The 16,373-nt window shown below is 41.9% G+C and overlaps 1 protein-coding gene across 1 annotated transcript in view; it reads left to right on the forward strand.

Moving 5' to 3' along the window:
- The first annotated feature begins 583 nt into the window (after positions 1 to 583).
- The window catches only part of LOC144686213 (uncharacterized), a 39,807-nt gene continuing 24,017 nt past the window's right edge, over positions 584 to 16,373 (forward strand). The window contains exon 1 of the mRNA XM_078551306.1: positions 584 to 677. Within this exon, the coding sequence (XP_078407432.1) occupies positions 584 to 677 (94 nt within the window). The remainder of the gene's footprint in view (positions 678 to 16,373) is intronic.

Here is a 16,373-nt window from a genome sequence, read left to right on the forward strand (position 1 = left end):
GTTTGTTGCGTGAAGTTGTATAGGACACAGCAGCCAGAATGATCCTGGAGGCTCCCTCTGGCACATACTATAGTGCTCCATGTGATTGGTCCAAGCAGCAGAACCTCATCTTCAGCAGTCCAATGGTCTGCTCTATTGTTGCTCTTGTTGAGGTATGGATGGCACTGTATCTCTCCTCTGCTGGGCTTTGCGGGTTCTGCACAGGTGTCATGAGTCAGATCCTCTGTGGATATCCCCTGTACACCAGGACCCATCCCTACAGTTGCTGATAGGGAGCAAACAGTTGCGGCACCTGAGAGCGAGTGATGATATGAGTCAAGAGAGCTCCCTGGGAAGCAGGCACACACTGAAGGATTCATTTGTGATGATCACAGACCAGCTGCACATTGAGAGAGTGAAAGCCCTTTCGGTTTATAAATGCTGCCAGCAAATCCAGCGATTGCAGTGATTCCCACAGTTCTAGCTGCTTGACTCTAAGGGTCTGTGATGATTTGACAAATTTATTGGCTCTTCTGAAGAGGACATAGGTGACTTTCCTGATGCATTTCTGAGTGGCTGACTGTGAGATGTCACACATATCCCCATGGAGACCTGGAAAGACCGACAGGCACAGAAATTCAATGCCGTGGTGACTTTTAAAGCTACCAGTATTGGATTGCCTCCCAATCCACGAGGATGTAGGTTTTCCTGACGGAGCTGACACAGGTGAGTGACAGAAGCCTGTGACATCCTCAGCTGCCTTTGACACTGCATCCCTGACATTTGCAGGTAGTTACACCACCTGAGGTATATTAAATTACATACCAATGCTCGATGTTGCACTGGCCCTTAGTTGCCAGCATCCTCACTTGCCTGACTCTCTGTTGACACAGCTTGTTGGTGTTCTGACATTGCTGTGTCTACCTCTGGGCCACCCTCTCCCAATTCCTCTCCAGCTGCACCTGAGCTAACAGAAGCACTGAATGCACTTGACCCATTTTGTCTGTCTGAGATGAACTGTAAACAAAAGGCAGGCAAAGATCTGGTCAGCACAGTCTTTGAGGCCCTACCTCCTGTCCTGAGCACTTTTGACCAATGAGAAGCCCTATTCTTAGCATTAACCACACCCTGGTCTCCACCCACCCCACCATGATCAACTCCTTCCTGGGGATTCATTGCAGAGAACTCTTCTTGTTCATGCAGTTATGCCTGTGGACACACTCACAATAACTTGAAACTGGAAGCCATCACCTACCACCCTCCCTCAATCACTATTGACCATCCCTCCATCACCCTCGACTCTCACTTCACCATCTTTGCCTTGACTTTGGTGATGTTTGACCCACCCCCTATTACCCTTGACCAGCTATCATTGGCTCTCGAGCTTCCCTCCGACACAGTGGAACTGCACTCCCACAGGTTCCCTCAACCTGCCACCCATCATCCTTGACACTCTCTATCATCTTTGACCTTCCCCCTGTTACCCTCGACGCTCAGGGCTTCACCAATGACCTTTCCTGTATGACCCTTGATTTCCCCATAATCATGCTTGACCTATTGTCTTTTGACATTACCCTTTCCTGCCTAGTTCAGCTTCCTCCATCTGCACCCCATGAGACTTCATACAGCTGCTACCTCCCTCAGTCAGCCATGCCCCTTTCTCCTTTGATAGCCATCTCCCCACCCCATCCCCTCCCTCAGTCAGCCATGCCACATTTTCCTTGACTAATTAATTAATGACCTCATACTGAAGATGCCCCTAGGTAGCAGCGATCATATGATTGAATTTTACATTCACTTTGAGGAAGAGAAAGGTGGGTCCAAGACTAGTATTTTAAACTAAAATAAGGGCAATTGCAAGAGCATGAAAGCAGAGCTAGCTAAAGTGAACTGGGAAATTAGGTTAAGGGATAGGTGAATAGAGATACATTAGCTGACATTTAAAGGGATATTTCAGAATACACAGAAAAGACACATTCCAACGAGAAAGAAAAGTTCCAAGGGGTGGACCAATCATCTGTGGTTAACTAAAAAATTTAAAGATAGTATCAAACAAAAGAATGACTAAAAGATTAATAAGAAGGTAAAAATTAGACTATGAGAGAAAACTAGCTTGAAATATAAAAACAGATAGCAAGAGTTTCTATAGATACTTAAAATAGAAAAGAGTTAACAAAGTAAGTGTTGTTCCTATACTAAGTGAGTCTAGGGAATCAATAATAGAAAATAAGGAGATGGAAGAAAAATTGAACGGGTGTTTTGCTTCAATCTTCACTATAGAAAATACAGGTAGCATCCCAGGAAATGAAAGGGACGAAGGAACTCAAGAAAATTACAATTGCCAGCAGAGTGGTACTAAGGAAATTGTTGGAGCTGCAGGCTGACAAGTCCCCGGGTCCTGATATACTTCATCCTAGGGTCTTAAAAGAAGTGGCCAGTGAAATAGTTGATGTTTGGTTTTAATTTTCCAAAATTCCCCAGATTTGGGGAAGGTTCCATTAGATTAGGAAATAAAAAATGTAACCCCTTCCTTCAAAAAGGGAGGGAGACAGAAAACAGGAAACTGTAGGCCAGTTAGCTTAATAGCTATCAAAGGGAAAATGTTAGAAACTATTATTAAAGATATTATAGCAGGGTACTTAGATAAATTCAAGGTAATCAGGCAAAGTCAACATGGTTTTGTTAGAGGAAAATCATGTTTAATCAATTTATTGGAGTTCTTTGAAGAAGTAACTTGTGCTGTGGATAAAGGGGAACCGGTGGATGTACTGCACTTGGATTTCCAGAAGGCATTTGATAAGGTGCCAGATCAAAAGTTATTGTGGAAAATAAAATCTCATGGTGTAGGGTGTAACAGGTAGCATGGATAGAAGATCGGCTAGCTAACAGGAAACAGGGGGGAGACATAAATGGGCCTTTTTCTGGTTGGCAAGATGTAACAAGTAGTGTGCCACATGGATCAGTACTGGGGCCTCAACTTTTTACAACTAATATAAATAACTCGGATGAAGGGATCGAAGGTATGGTTGTTAAATTTGCTGATGACACAAAGTAGGTAAGTAAGTTGTGAAGAGGACATAAAGAAGCTATAAGGGGCTATATATAGGTTAAGTGGGTGGGAAAAGATCCTGCAAATGGAGTATAATGTAGGCAAATGTGAAATTGCCCATTTTGACAGGAAGGATAAAAAAGAAGCATATTATCTAAATGGTGAGAGATTACAGAGCTCTGAGACACAGAGGGATGTGGGTGTCCTGGTGCATGAATCATAAAAGGTTAGTGTGCAGGTACAGCAAGTAATTAGGAAAGCTAATAGAATGTTATTGTTTATTGCGAGGGGAATTGAACACAAAAGTAGAAAGGTTATGCTTCTGTTATACAGGGTATTGGCGAGACCACACCTGGAGTACTGTGTATAATATTAGTCTCCTTATTTAAGGAAGGATGTAAATGCATTGGAAGAGTTCAGAGAGGGTTTACTAGATTAATACCTGGAATGGAAGGGTTGTCTTTTGAGAAAGGTTGGACAGGCTAGGCTTGTATCCGTTGGAGTTTAGAAGAGTAAGAGGCGACTTGATTGAAACGTATAAGATCCTGCAGGGTCTTGACAGGGTGGATGTGGAGAGGATGTTTCCCCTTGTGGGAGAATCTAGAACTAGGGGTCACTGTTTAAAAATAAGGGGCTGTCCATTTAAGACAGAGATGAGGAGAAATTATTTCTCTGAGGGCAGTGAGTCTTTGGAACTCTCTTCCTCAAAGGAAGCAGAGTATTTGAATATTTTTAGGGCAGAGGTAGATAGATTCTTGATAAGCAAGGGGGTGAAAGGTTATCAGGAGCAAGTGGGAACGTGGAGTTGATGTTACAATTAGATCAGCCAGGATCTTATTGATTGGCAGAGCAGGCTCGAGGGGCCGAGTGGCCTACTCCTGCTCCTAATTCGTATGCTTGTATGTATGACTGCCACATTCCTCCATGCCCCATTCTCCTTTGACTGTGCCATCTGATCTTAATTATCAATGCCTCATCTCCAGTTGTTGAACAAAGCTCCCTGTAGAAGGGAAAAAATGTTCCTCCTCACTCCAAATCCACCCGGAAGACCACCTCACCTGCTTCACGCCACGGTTAAACAGTTGTGAATCTGAAGGCACATGTTTTTCATTCACTGATTACTTAATTGGAAAAATATACTTAATTCTGGCAAGGTTGCCTTTTAATGCACATGTATAACATGCATATATATTAAAAAGGAGTTTCCAACATTTGCTGTCAGGAAGCTTGATCCACTGTCAACCCACCGACAGCTTAATACTGTAGTTTCATCCCACCATCAGGAAGTTGACTTCTGGCCTCCTGCACAAATAAGTGCCCACATCCACCTCGCTTCCTGCTCCCAGGAGCTTCACAAGATTCCACTCCAAGTGTGGTCTAACCAATGTTCGATATAGATTTGCATAACTCCCCTAATTTTAAATTCTATCTCTCCAGAAACAAAATTTAGTACTGGGTTTATGGCCTTGCTAACCCATGCTGCAATTTTTAGTGAATAATGTATTTTTATTCTGAGATTCCTTTGTTCCTCTTCCCCATGTGGATTTTCACCTTCCTATTAATAAGTTACCTCATAATTGTTCCTGCCAAAAATGTACTACTTCACATTTATCTGTATTGAACTTCATTTGTCAATGCCTTGCCCATTCTGCAAATGTATTAATATCCTCCTATAACTTGTTGCAGTCTTCCTCAGTATTGACTATCCCCCAACTTGGTCTCATCCACAAATTTAGGTCTGAATTTTTGTTCCTGAGTCAGGTGCAGAGTCAGGAAATTTTCCAACTTCCCAAATCCAATGTGGGAGAAACTTCTCCAACTGGCCGGATTTTTGTCCTGTGGAGTGAGAGGGCAGGTGCTAACTTGAGTCGAGCCCATCACCCCTGGAAACAGTGAAGAGGCAGCCACTGGGGCTGCCGAGTGCCGAGGTCCACCTCAGTGCTCTGGGATGTTGTCTCAGTTATAAAATAAACAGTAAGGCCCTCTAGCCCTCATCCCTCACACCCTCTCACACTCTCCATGCTCCATCCATGTCACCCCATGCCCCTCTACCCACCTCATGGCCCTTCATTCTCTCCATGCTAACCCATGTTTCCCACTCAACCCCTTGGCCCTTTATAGCCCCCATGTCAACTTAGTGCCAACTCATGCCAACCAATGTCCCCCACCACCCACAACCCTTTTCCTTTACACCCTCCAGGCTACCTCACACCATATACACCATGGGCACACCTCAGGAGCCATGGTGAGATGAAGCAAAATATAGTTCTAAGTATCTATTATAATTGATAAAAGCCCATTCAATACATTTAAATCCCTTCAAGTACCTAATCCCTTATAAAGCAAACACTTGTATTCATAGCCCGGCATCAATGACAGCTACTCCCTTTATAACCACTAGGAGCTGTAAATCAAACTGTGAACTTACAAGCCCCCACCCCCCCGCCCCAACTGTGAAAATTGTTGTGGAAGCAGTAAAGGTTCCATTACTAATACTGTACAGTACTAATACTGTAATGATAGTCTTCAGGCTTTGTCAACAAACAAGTATTGAAATTGCAAGCACCAATTTTTTTCAACTGAGAGACACAGCAGACTGTTGTTTTTTCAAAATTTAAACAGTAAGGGATTTAAATGACATGACAGTTTGACAGTTCCACAGACATTATCCACCTTTTGCGCACATTCATGTCTACACTTAACAATCCGAAAGGTGTACTTGACCTCTTCAAAAAGATACCTGATCTCTCTAAAGAACTCTGGTAGACTTAGACCTCTTCCTCAAATTCGTAAATCCCACAGTTTATGTTTCAGAAATTGTAGTGCCAAAAATGGTTTCTAAATGAAGGCAGTTGCAATTTTGAATTTGAATCATGGATGTGTGAAATACATCCCACCCCTGTTCCCCTCCTGCCCCAGCAAAAATGGTGGGTGCCGGATTTGGGACGGGTCTTCCAGATTTGGGGTTCCAGTGGTACTTTGGCTAAGGTGCAGAGACTTTCCTTCTCTATGAAAATTCAGGCCTTATAAATTGTGTTTTTGATTCCAAAGTCCAAATCGTTAATATATATTGTGAACAACAGCAGTTCCAGCACTGATCCTTGTTGAACACCACATCCTACCTTCTGCCAGTCTGAATAACTATCCTTTACTCCTATTCTCTGCTTCCTGATTTGAAACCAGCAAACAATCCATTCTGTCACTTGTCCCCAGCCTCCATACTCTCTGACCTTATTCATTAGTCTATTATGGGGCACCTTATTGAAGGCCTTTTGAAAATCCTGACAAATTATACCCACTGCATTTCCCTATATGACTGTGGCAAAGATAAACTATCCCTTCTTGTCCTTCTCAACCAGTCATAACCTTTGATATGATTGATCAAATCATCCTTCTCCAATGCCTTCTCCAACTGGGGAGGACTGTGTTAGCCTGGTTCCATTCTTATCTAGACAATCATAGCCAGAAAATCACCTACAATTGCTTATTTTCTTGCTCTCTTATCTCTAGCATCGTCCCAAGATCTACCTTTGTCCCTCCTATTTTTCCTCCTATTTCCCTCAGTGACATCATCTGAAAGCAAAGCATCACCCAGTTACAACTCATCATCACCTCTCTTGACCCCTCCACTATCCCAAAATTATCAGACAGCTTGTCCAAATCCACTGCTGGATGAGTAGAAATTTCCTTCAACTATTGAGAAGACTCAAGCCATTGTTTTCTATTCCACCACACCTCCCCCGACAAATTCCGTTCCCTTACCACCAACTCCACACCTGCTCCTGGCAATTGTGAGGCTGAACCAGGTTGCTTGGTGTCATATTTGACCTTGAGATGAGCTCCTGACCACATATCCACACCATCAGCAAGCCTATTTCTTTCTCTTAACACCACCAGGCTCCACCCCTACCTCAGCTCATCTGCTGCTGGAACCCTCATCCATGCCTTTGTTATCTCTACACTTGACCATTCCAATGCAGTCCAAGCCAGCCTCCCATATTCTACCCTCTGTTAACTTGGCACCATCCAATACCCTCCTGCCCGGGTCCTAACTCCCATTCCCATTCATCCATCAACCCTGTGCTTACTGATCCCCATTGGCTCCCAGTTAAGAAACTTAATTTTAAAATTCTCATCCTTGTTTCCACATTCCTTCTTGGCCTCATCCCTCCCTATCTCTGTAACCTTCTCTTGCTCTACAACATCCCCCTGCCCATCCACCCCCAGATATGTGCACTCCTCCAAATCTGGCCTCTTGAGCACCCACGATTTTGACTGCTCCGCCATTGGCAACTGTGCTTTCAGCTGCCAAGACCTAAACCCCTGGAATTCCCTATCTAAACCTGTCCAACTGTTTTCTTATTCTTCCTTTGAGATGCTTATTAAAACTGACCTCTTGAACCAAGCTTTCATCCCTAATATCTTACGTGGGTTGGCGTTAAATGTTGTTCGATAACCCTCCTAAAAAGTGCCTTGGTGCTACATAGATTCAAGTTGTTGTTGTTTGTCTTTTCACCAGCTAGCTATTTTCATGTCCTTTGTTCTTTTAGCACATGCATTTCATTCCTCCAACAGAAGTGGTGGTCACTGCTAGGACTACAGGCAGTCCCCACCAACAATCATCACTGGATTAGATTAGAATGTGGATGGGGGCGAGGGTTTGCTGGGGCCAAGCTGGCCAGCTCGGACGAGAATGTGGAGATGGGGTTTCCGTTGGGCACAAGGTGCCCGATCAGAAGGGACCCTTCCCCAGCCCCAGGATTTACTTTGTGGTATGGGTACACCCTCCACCCTTGCCACTGGCAAAATATCAGTGGCAGCACAAGGAAGCCCTTAAGTGGCCATTAATTGACCACTTAAGGGCTTCAATTGGCCAAGGATGCATGGGCTGCCTAACATCTTCCCCGCCACTGGTAAAATACCAGCGGAGACAGTTAGGCAACAGGCACAGCAGTCCTGTCATTGCACCCAATTTTACACCCCCCCACCCTCATTCTTTATAATTCCTGCATTTTCAATTTTTTGATCTAATGTTATTCAGAGAAAGAGTAGAGGAACTGCAGATCGTCTAAATTAGGGAATGGTAAAAAATCACTCCTGAGTATTGTCCATTAATCCTGACTGAAAATATGATTACATAAACAATTGGCCAGCTACCCAATAGTTAATATAGCTAGTCATAGCTTAGGATCTCCAATGCTCCAAATCTCAGACTTGACATAAATTTAGAGGCTGATTTGCCAAGTGAGATGAGACAAACCAGCCTTTTGAAAGGCACAAGTTCAACCCAACTAGAGGGAAGGTTCAGGCTGGAATCATTGCCTTGTGACTCAAACAATTCAGGAATATTTTTAATAATATGTTTAAGTATGCCCCCCTTACCCTGTCCCCTTATGAAGACATGCAAAGTGCTTTCTTTTGTGCGGGGTGGTGGCAGGAGGTTTGTGGTATAATCTGGCCATAAGGTGGATGCCTGCAGTGTTCCATTAGTCTTTTATACACCCACCAATCTTAGTTGCTCTTCAGGTGCAAGGTATTCCAGGTGCAATCCCAACAGAAAATTTGAGAACATGGCCCTTGAAATTTTGCGTCAAAATCAGAATTTGTTCTTTCTAGTTAAGTAACAAAGCATGAAACTGATTTTCTTTTATTCCAAGACTTAACTCCAGCAGCTACAACGTCCTAATCCCACTCCTGCAATCCGCCCCCCTCTCCAGTGGCTGACTAACTGCTAATTATATTAATAGCCTATTGTAATTCTTATAATGCTAAGTGGATAAACACCTTTTGAAAAAAGAAATGGCAATTCAAACAGTCCTTTTAGGATGGAATTAGAAAATATCATTCAATAAATTTCATAAATAGGTTTTATGACATAAATGTCAAAAGACCAAAGTGGAATAGCACAAGCATGGGGAAAGGGTTGTGTGCTTAGCTTGAGTTATAGCAGTGAAATTATTTGTAAAATCACCACTAATACTAGATGTCATCTGACATAGAAGTAAATGGGATAATTTGACTTCTATTGTTTAATTAATAAGTTTTGAGGTGACACCAGCAAAATCAGACTGTCCAGTCCACATCAAAATGAGTGGTAACTATTCACATGAATTGCAGTATGCCTCTAGGGCCAAGGAAATAGATAAGGAAAAAGAACATCTTTACATTGTTGATCCATTGAAATTTATGAATAGGTCCTATTACTATTTTTCTAACGGTAGATTTTATTTCAGTATACGTTTACAAAAGCCACAGAATTAATACTTCAGCTCTGTTTAACACAGGATTGTGTTAACAGACAAAAGCATTTACAGCGGTACAGCACTTCACTATAATGGCATGGTAGCTCTCATTCATGTAATGACTTTGTTGCTAGAAGATCAGAACTTAAGCACAGACTAGACTTTGTTAAAGTACTATATCAGATTCCTGAATTGAGAGACATTTGTAAATATTATATTTCACATCTACACATTCAACCAAGAAGAAAGTATGCCCTGTGCCAGAAAAAGCAGAACTGACTTATTTGAACTGGTGTCAGTATCGATTGCTGCTTGGTAAGGTATGACATAGGGTTGATGAAGAGAAAAGCTACTTCAACACTGCCTCAACAATGCCACACCTACAACTGCATGGTGTCTTCAATTACAATTGTACAACTGCGGCTGATGCAGTTTTTAAAACTTAATGTTAAAAAGCGGTATTTTCAAACTTGGGTTAGACTAGGTGGCCCATGAGGAGAACAGCATGAGCCCAAGTTTGATAGGCCAAATGCTCAGTTTCCATGCTTTAATATTCTTTGAAATTATGGTTATTTTAGGTCCATGGATTACTTAAGTTCTATTTTTATGTCTTTTAAATAGTACATAGTAATAGGTTACATCATCAACTTAGACATGAGTACAGAACTAACCTCAGAATCTGCCAAAAATCTTCACAGTTCAGTAGTTCAAATTTTTCATGCATGCTATTTGGAAAAGAAACATAACTCATGCGGTTAAGGACTTTACAATGTAACAACTCGCAGGTTCTCTGAAGACATGCACAAATCTGTCTTTATGCAATTAGATAAGAGCTGAAGGTAGTTAAATATATGGTTAGCCAGCAATCCAAACCATGCAGTCTGAATGTACAGTTAGCCAGCAGTCAAGAGCAAAATACTGCTAGAAATCTGAAATTAAAAAGTGTTGGAAATATTCAGCAAGTCAGGCAGCATCTGTGGCGAGAAATAAAGTTAATGGGTTGAATTTTACACCTCCTGGGGGCAGTTTGGCAGGTGGAGAGGCTGTAAAATTGAGCGCCATGGCAGTGGCAGCATGCCCATTGGCTACCCGCCTCCACTGGATTTTGCCCAAGGAGCCAGAGGCATCAGGTGGCCCACTCACCAATTAATGGCCATTTAAGGACCTCCTTCCACTGCCGTTGGGATTTTACCCACAGCAGAAGATGTCCATGCCATGGTGGTGATCTGGTGGCCTTTATGTGGTCTGAGTGGAGGTCCTTCCTCTTTGGGCACTCTATGCCCAATGAAGGCACTATCTCCCCGTGTTCCCCCCTCACACCCTGACTAACCTGGCCCCTCACCAAGGCCTGCCAGTCTGGCCCCAGCGAATCCCTGGATTTACGTTTGAGTCAGTGTGCATGGCATCTCTTCTTCAGGGACTGTCTGTAGTCCCAGCACTGGCTACCACACCCATTAGTGCTGCTGAGACTAGAGAGCTGCCAGCCATTTGATCAACCAACAGCTCTTGGAGGTGGGATTTCCTTCCAGATGGAGACAGAAGTCCCACCATGAGCCAACTAATGGACCGACAGCCATAAAATGGCTGCAAGGCAACTTGGTCAAGTGGAGGTGGACTTTCCTTTGACTTTCCAGCCATGGGGGGATTGGTGAGGCCACTGCCTCCATGTAAAGTTCTAGCTGATGTTTCAAGTAGAAGAGAAGCCATAGAGGAATTTGAAAATTATTGCCATTTGAAAATAGAGCAGCAATCGTGCCTTTTTCTTTCTTATAAATTTCATTTTATCTTATGAGTTCTTCTATTTTCTACCTATTTTGTGCTCCTCTCAGGTCACATATCCAGGGATGACAGATCATGTCAACAGTACCAAGAGGCTGTGACCAAAAAGTTAAGTTACTCAACACATTCTGGGTTTACTCCCATTTCAATCCTTCTAGGTAACGGTCATATTGTAACAATGGCCATAATTATCAACCCATCAGATCATAGGTAGTTAAGATTATTGGATTGAAGAGGACCTGCAAGGGAATCTCAGAGTCTCCAGGGAATCATATCTTTGGATGTGTTAATTGAATAAGATGTTTTTATTGTGTATACCAACAAACAATTATCTGCAATACTGAATACAGTACTGATTTCTTTGGTTGAATTGACACTCTCTCATTAATTAGGACAGGAGTCCTCAGTTGAGTGTCAATACATGTTTGTTCTGAGGCTGACAGTGCTGTCATTTTTTTGACAGGATAGTAGAAGAGCAGTTTTGAAGGCAGAAAACTCAAACCAAACATCAGATCAGGATCTGAGGAAGTCACTTGATTCATCATGACCTAAATGTATGTTTGTTTTATGTGTGCTGAAAGTCTGTGTGACTGGCAACAGCGAAGGGTAAGAAGGGATTTGAAAACAAGGATGAGAATTTGAAACTGAGTCGCTGCTAAACCAGGAGCCTTTGTAGATCAGTGAAGACAGGGTGACGGGTGAACGAACAGGACTCAGTGCAGAAAACATAGACAGTGGAGATTTAGAAAATCTCAATTTTCTTACAGTTTGAATGTGGGAGGCCACCCAGAAGTGAATTAGAATAGTCAAGTTTGGTTCACTAATGTCTATCGGAGAAGGGAACCTGCCACCCGGTCTGGGTCTACACAAGATTCTGGCATCTATTGAAGGACAGAAAGACAGAGAGACTGAACAGAGAGGTGGGAGCAGGAGTTTCAGGAGTCCTACAAATACAAAAGTTTCATAACCACCACACTAGGCTAACCACATGACATCTTGGCCTCTTGCCAGAAGGAAGGGAATCCTCGCTACACTCAGTCTGATCCATTTCTTTCTGCCAGAAACAAAGGGTGTAACTTCCAGCTTGGTACAGGACCTTGCCTCATAAACATATGGATAAGACATTGAAGGATCATATGTCTGTCTGAAAGAATACTACTCCTGCTTCTTCAGAGCTGGAAAGAAATAGTTGTGTGAGCCTCCTTCTCAATTGTACATTCAACCCAACACACCCGCCATCACAAAAATAAGAAGAGATGAAGACATCTGACCCATTTAGTTCACCTATCCAGAAAAGGCTCTGGTTCCTTCAATTGCATCCTGTCACGTCACACATAGGAAGTATAGGACAAACTAAGCAATAAAGAATATTAACAATATCCCATAAGCCACAGTCAAACATAACTAAGGATGTCCATTCCATGTATGCCTAAAGACGACACAGAGTAAACCACCTCCCTACCTTTTTGTTTATGCCTTCTTCATTTCTCCCCGATACAACATCTCCTGTCAACAAGCAGCCATGTATAATGCTGTTCCAATTTTCATGCAGGTTTTTAAAATGTCAAACTCTGTACCTGTATGTACCACATGAATTCAAAGGTACAATGACCTAACCAAACGTATGTAAAATTCCTACTCAATAAAAGATTTGAACAAAAATATGCAGGATGAAAGCATTTTTGCATAAAGTGTATAGCATATAACGTGTTTGAAACGTCCATCTATTCAGAGAAACATTTCTCAACAGTCACCAGCTTTGGCTATGATGTAGCCTCATGACATTTAATTTGATCTCATGCTGAATTACTGAACCATGATTCAGCTGTATCCTGTTGTGAACCACAGGACAACGGATGAAGGTGAAATATATTTCCATTAAACCAAGTGCTCTTACAGCGCTTGGTATACAATTCCATGTCAATTTTTATTTTATCAGTTTTAATTAAAAGACAATTCTGTACTAACAGGAACCTTATAAACAGTTAAGCGCTGACTGCATTAAACTGGCCAAAAAAGTATGCTTAGCCCTTTTTCATTTCTTATTTATTCTTACATTTGTTTGTGGCAGTAGAAAATGTCATTAAAAAATACATAAAAATAAATGAGCTGCCTTTAAAAATAAATGGAGGAAAAATTGCTTGCGTAGTGCCATTGGTGGATAGTAGCAAAACAGGTCACTACCTGCTTGGTGTTCTTCAATGTCAATGAGAAAAACCCCAGGCCACAGGCCACAGCTCTGTCTGTCCCCGAGGAATCAACTTTCTGCATGGGTCACACAAATGAATTTTCCCTCCATTAGCTTTAAGTTAATCAAATTGACACTCATCTGCTTTTTTGACAAATAAGAATCACTATTTAGTTTCTTCTTGGCCTGTGTGAATTTGCCACAACTCTTTATTTTTGCATTAGAATAACCTTGTAAACTCACTCTGCAAAACATTTAGCATTCCTTTCACAGAATATAATTTATTCAAATGCTGGGGTCAGAAAAACTATACATAATTTGGAATATCCAAGGTAAAGTATCTCTAAGACATTGAACTGAAATGTCGTACTTGTTGCTAGAATCAATGCATTTTTAATAATACCTAAAACAATGAAGAAAATTCTTGTAAACAAGTAAGAAGCTTAAAGAAACTAGTTCAACACACTGAACAACCAATACATGTAAACAAAGGCAATGAATAAAAATGTAAATTGACAAAATGCGAGAAATACAATAAAGAATTTATATTAATATTAGAGGAAGAACGCCTTGAATGTTTTTAACTTCATGCATTATGATATTTGCTGAGAATAGTACTTTTGAAATGTTCGCAAAATGGTAAGCTAACTGGACTGGTGCTTGGCACTTCATATGAAAACTTCTAAGAATGTAAAAATTAAAAAATAATGATGGCAAATTGTTAAGAAAAGAATTAATATTCCTGAATTTTATACTAACAATAATAAATTAAGACACATCTTGATTTGAAAAATCAAGTTAATTTATGGACAGAAGGTTAAAGAAACCATTCTTTGACATACTTGAAATGCACCTTTGACAACTCTTACCTGAGATTATTAATTATATGCTGATGTTAGGGAGGCACAAACTGCCTTCCGGAACAAAGGAGACCACGGAACTGATTTATGCGCTTGTAATAACTCAAATATTAAATAACAATTAAAAAATGTTTATACCTTTTTAAAAATTTATCCCCCTTATGTAGGTCTCCTGTGTTTGCTGCAATGATCTCTTTCTGTGAGAAAGAACAGGCAACCTATTCCATGTCTTTGACATACTGCTCTGTAACTAGCAACCAGAAGATTGACAAGAGCAGACTAGATGCTGTGCTTTTCAATTTTCTTTCCTTCCTCCTTTCCTCTAGGAAGTATCTAACTTCTATTTGATGCCACTTCTGAGCCTTTAATTTTACTATAAGCCTAAGAAATCTACTTTCCACAAAGTGGGATACTGCAACTTTTAAAGATCGATTTGCATATTGTGAGTGAAGAGCGGAAAGTAAAGCTAATTTCATCTTCAAAAGATGTCACCACAAATGATTGAAGGTTAAAAGATTACAGCATTCAACTTCAAAGCCAATGGGGTTGAAGGATGTTTAGAAGGAAAGAAGCTTTGTCCCAGCCTTGCATAAAGCGTTAGCCAAGTGGGTATTTTATGCCAGAATGCTGAAAGGATTTTGAAAGTTCCAAAGTTATTTCCTTACATAAACTAAATAATGCTTTCCATTATTATTTGTTTGGTAACTCTGAAGGTCGTAGCATTAGCCAGAAACACTTTATATAAAATTACACCATCAAAAGTTAACTAAAGCATAAAAAAAAGGACAACCAATATTAAAAGCAATCTCACAGGCATCAATTCTGTGAGGGAACTTTGAAGGAATGTTATCCTGATCTATAGGATTTGTACTGAGCTACAATCATTGAAATGAAAATATCAAATATTCAAAACTTACTGTTACCCCAAAATGTATTTGTCATAAATTTACTGCATTTTGTTCATTCCTGCATTTGAATGACAAGGGTGAAACAATATAATATGCAAAATATCTCACTTAAATAGTTTGAAAGGATTAACAAGGAAACCACTGTTCATTCACTCTCCTTCTTATTCAAAAGGCCAATGAGTTTACAAATGCAGTCTGTGTTACATTCAGCAAACTGATCATGAAATGATTCAAATTAAATCTTGACCAAAACTACAGTGGTTCATTGATAAAGAAATAAAAATAAATAAAAATAAAAAAAACATGTATGGCTCTTATAACCCTGCCTAGCTTTAGGTCTTAAAAATGTTTTTTTTTTAATGCTACTTTGGGAATTCTTAAGGCTTTAAAAAAGCTTTCATAAGATTTGCACCGTTTTTAAAATGATTGAAGGATGCATTCAACTGTGCAAGTCAAGCATTCATAATGGCCCGTAAGTTCTGAGCTCCAGGGCAGTGTATCTGGGGGGTAGCCCAACGATGTGCTGAGGAACAAGGGCCCCCCCACGCCCCACCCCCTACCCCCCACCACCACCAACCCCGGAGGTTCCCAGATAAGGATTGCACACCAATTGCCCGGTAAGTTCAAACTTCCAATGGGCAATTGCCCTGCACTAGGAACCAATCGAAAATGCAATTTAAATAGCAAACTTCGGATGGTTCCGACTGTGTAACATCAATAGTTACCCAGAAAAAGTTAGAAGAATTAAAACTGCTTCTAGCTACTGGGTAACTATTGTACAGGTGGGACACCTGACTAACCCCTTCGCCCCCCTCCCCCATCCCCCCACCCCCCGCTACACCCCCACCCCACCACGGGACTTCTCCACCCCGCATGGGACCCACCAAACATCACCCCCCTACCCGACCCCACCCCAAGACAGAACCCCTGAATACCCTCCACTACATCCCGCCATTCCCCCCCCTCCCCACCCTCCCTGGGACTCATGACACACACCCTTCAACCACCCTCCACAGGGCTCCCTCCACACAACCCCCGACACCCCCACGGGACCCCTATCACCCCCCCCGCCCCCCTCACTCGCCCTCTAACCCCCAACTGCACATGCCTGACTGCCCCCCCACCCCCACCCCCAGACCCAGCGACTGCACACCCTGCAACTCCCCCGACTGCATTGCAGACCACCCGTTCCCTCCAGGACCGCCCAAAACCCCCCTCCCATCAACTGCACACTGCCCCAGACCAGCCGGCCCTGCCCCCAGCCCTCATGTGTGCAAGTCAAACGTTCATAATGGCCCTTAACTTCCGAGCTTTGTGCAAATCTGGGACGATTCTGCCCCAGTATCACTTGATTCCCTGAGAGACCAA

Source organism: Cetorhinus maximus, chromosome 11 (assembly GCF_964194155.1).
Source record: "Cetorhinus maximus chromosome 11, sCetMax3.hap1.1, whole genome shotgun sequence".
Classification (NCBI taxonomy): Eukaryota; Metazoa; Chordata; class Chondrichthyes; order Lamniformes; family Cetorhinidae; genus Cetorhinus; species Cetorhinus maximus.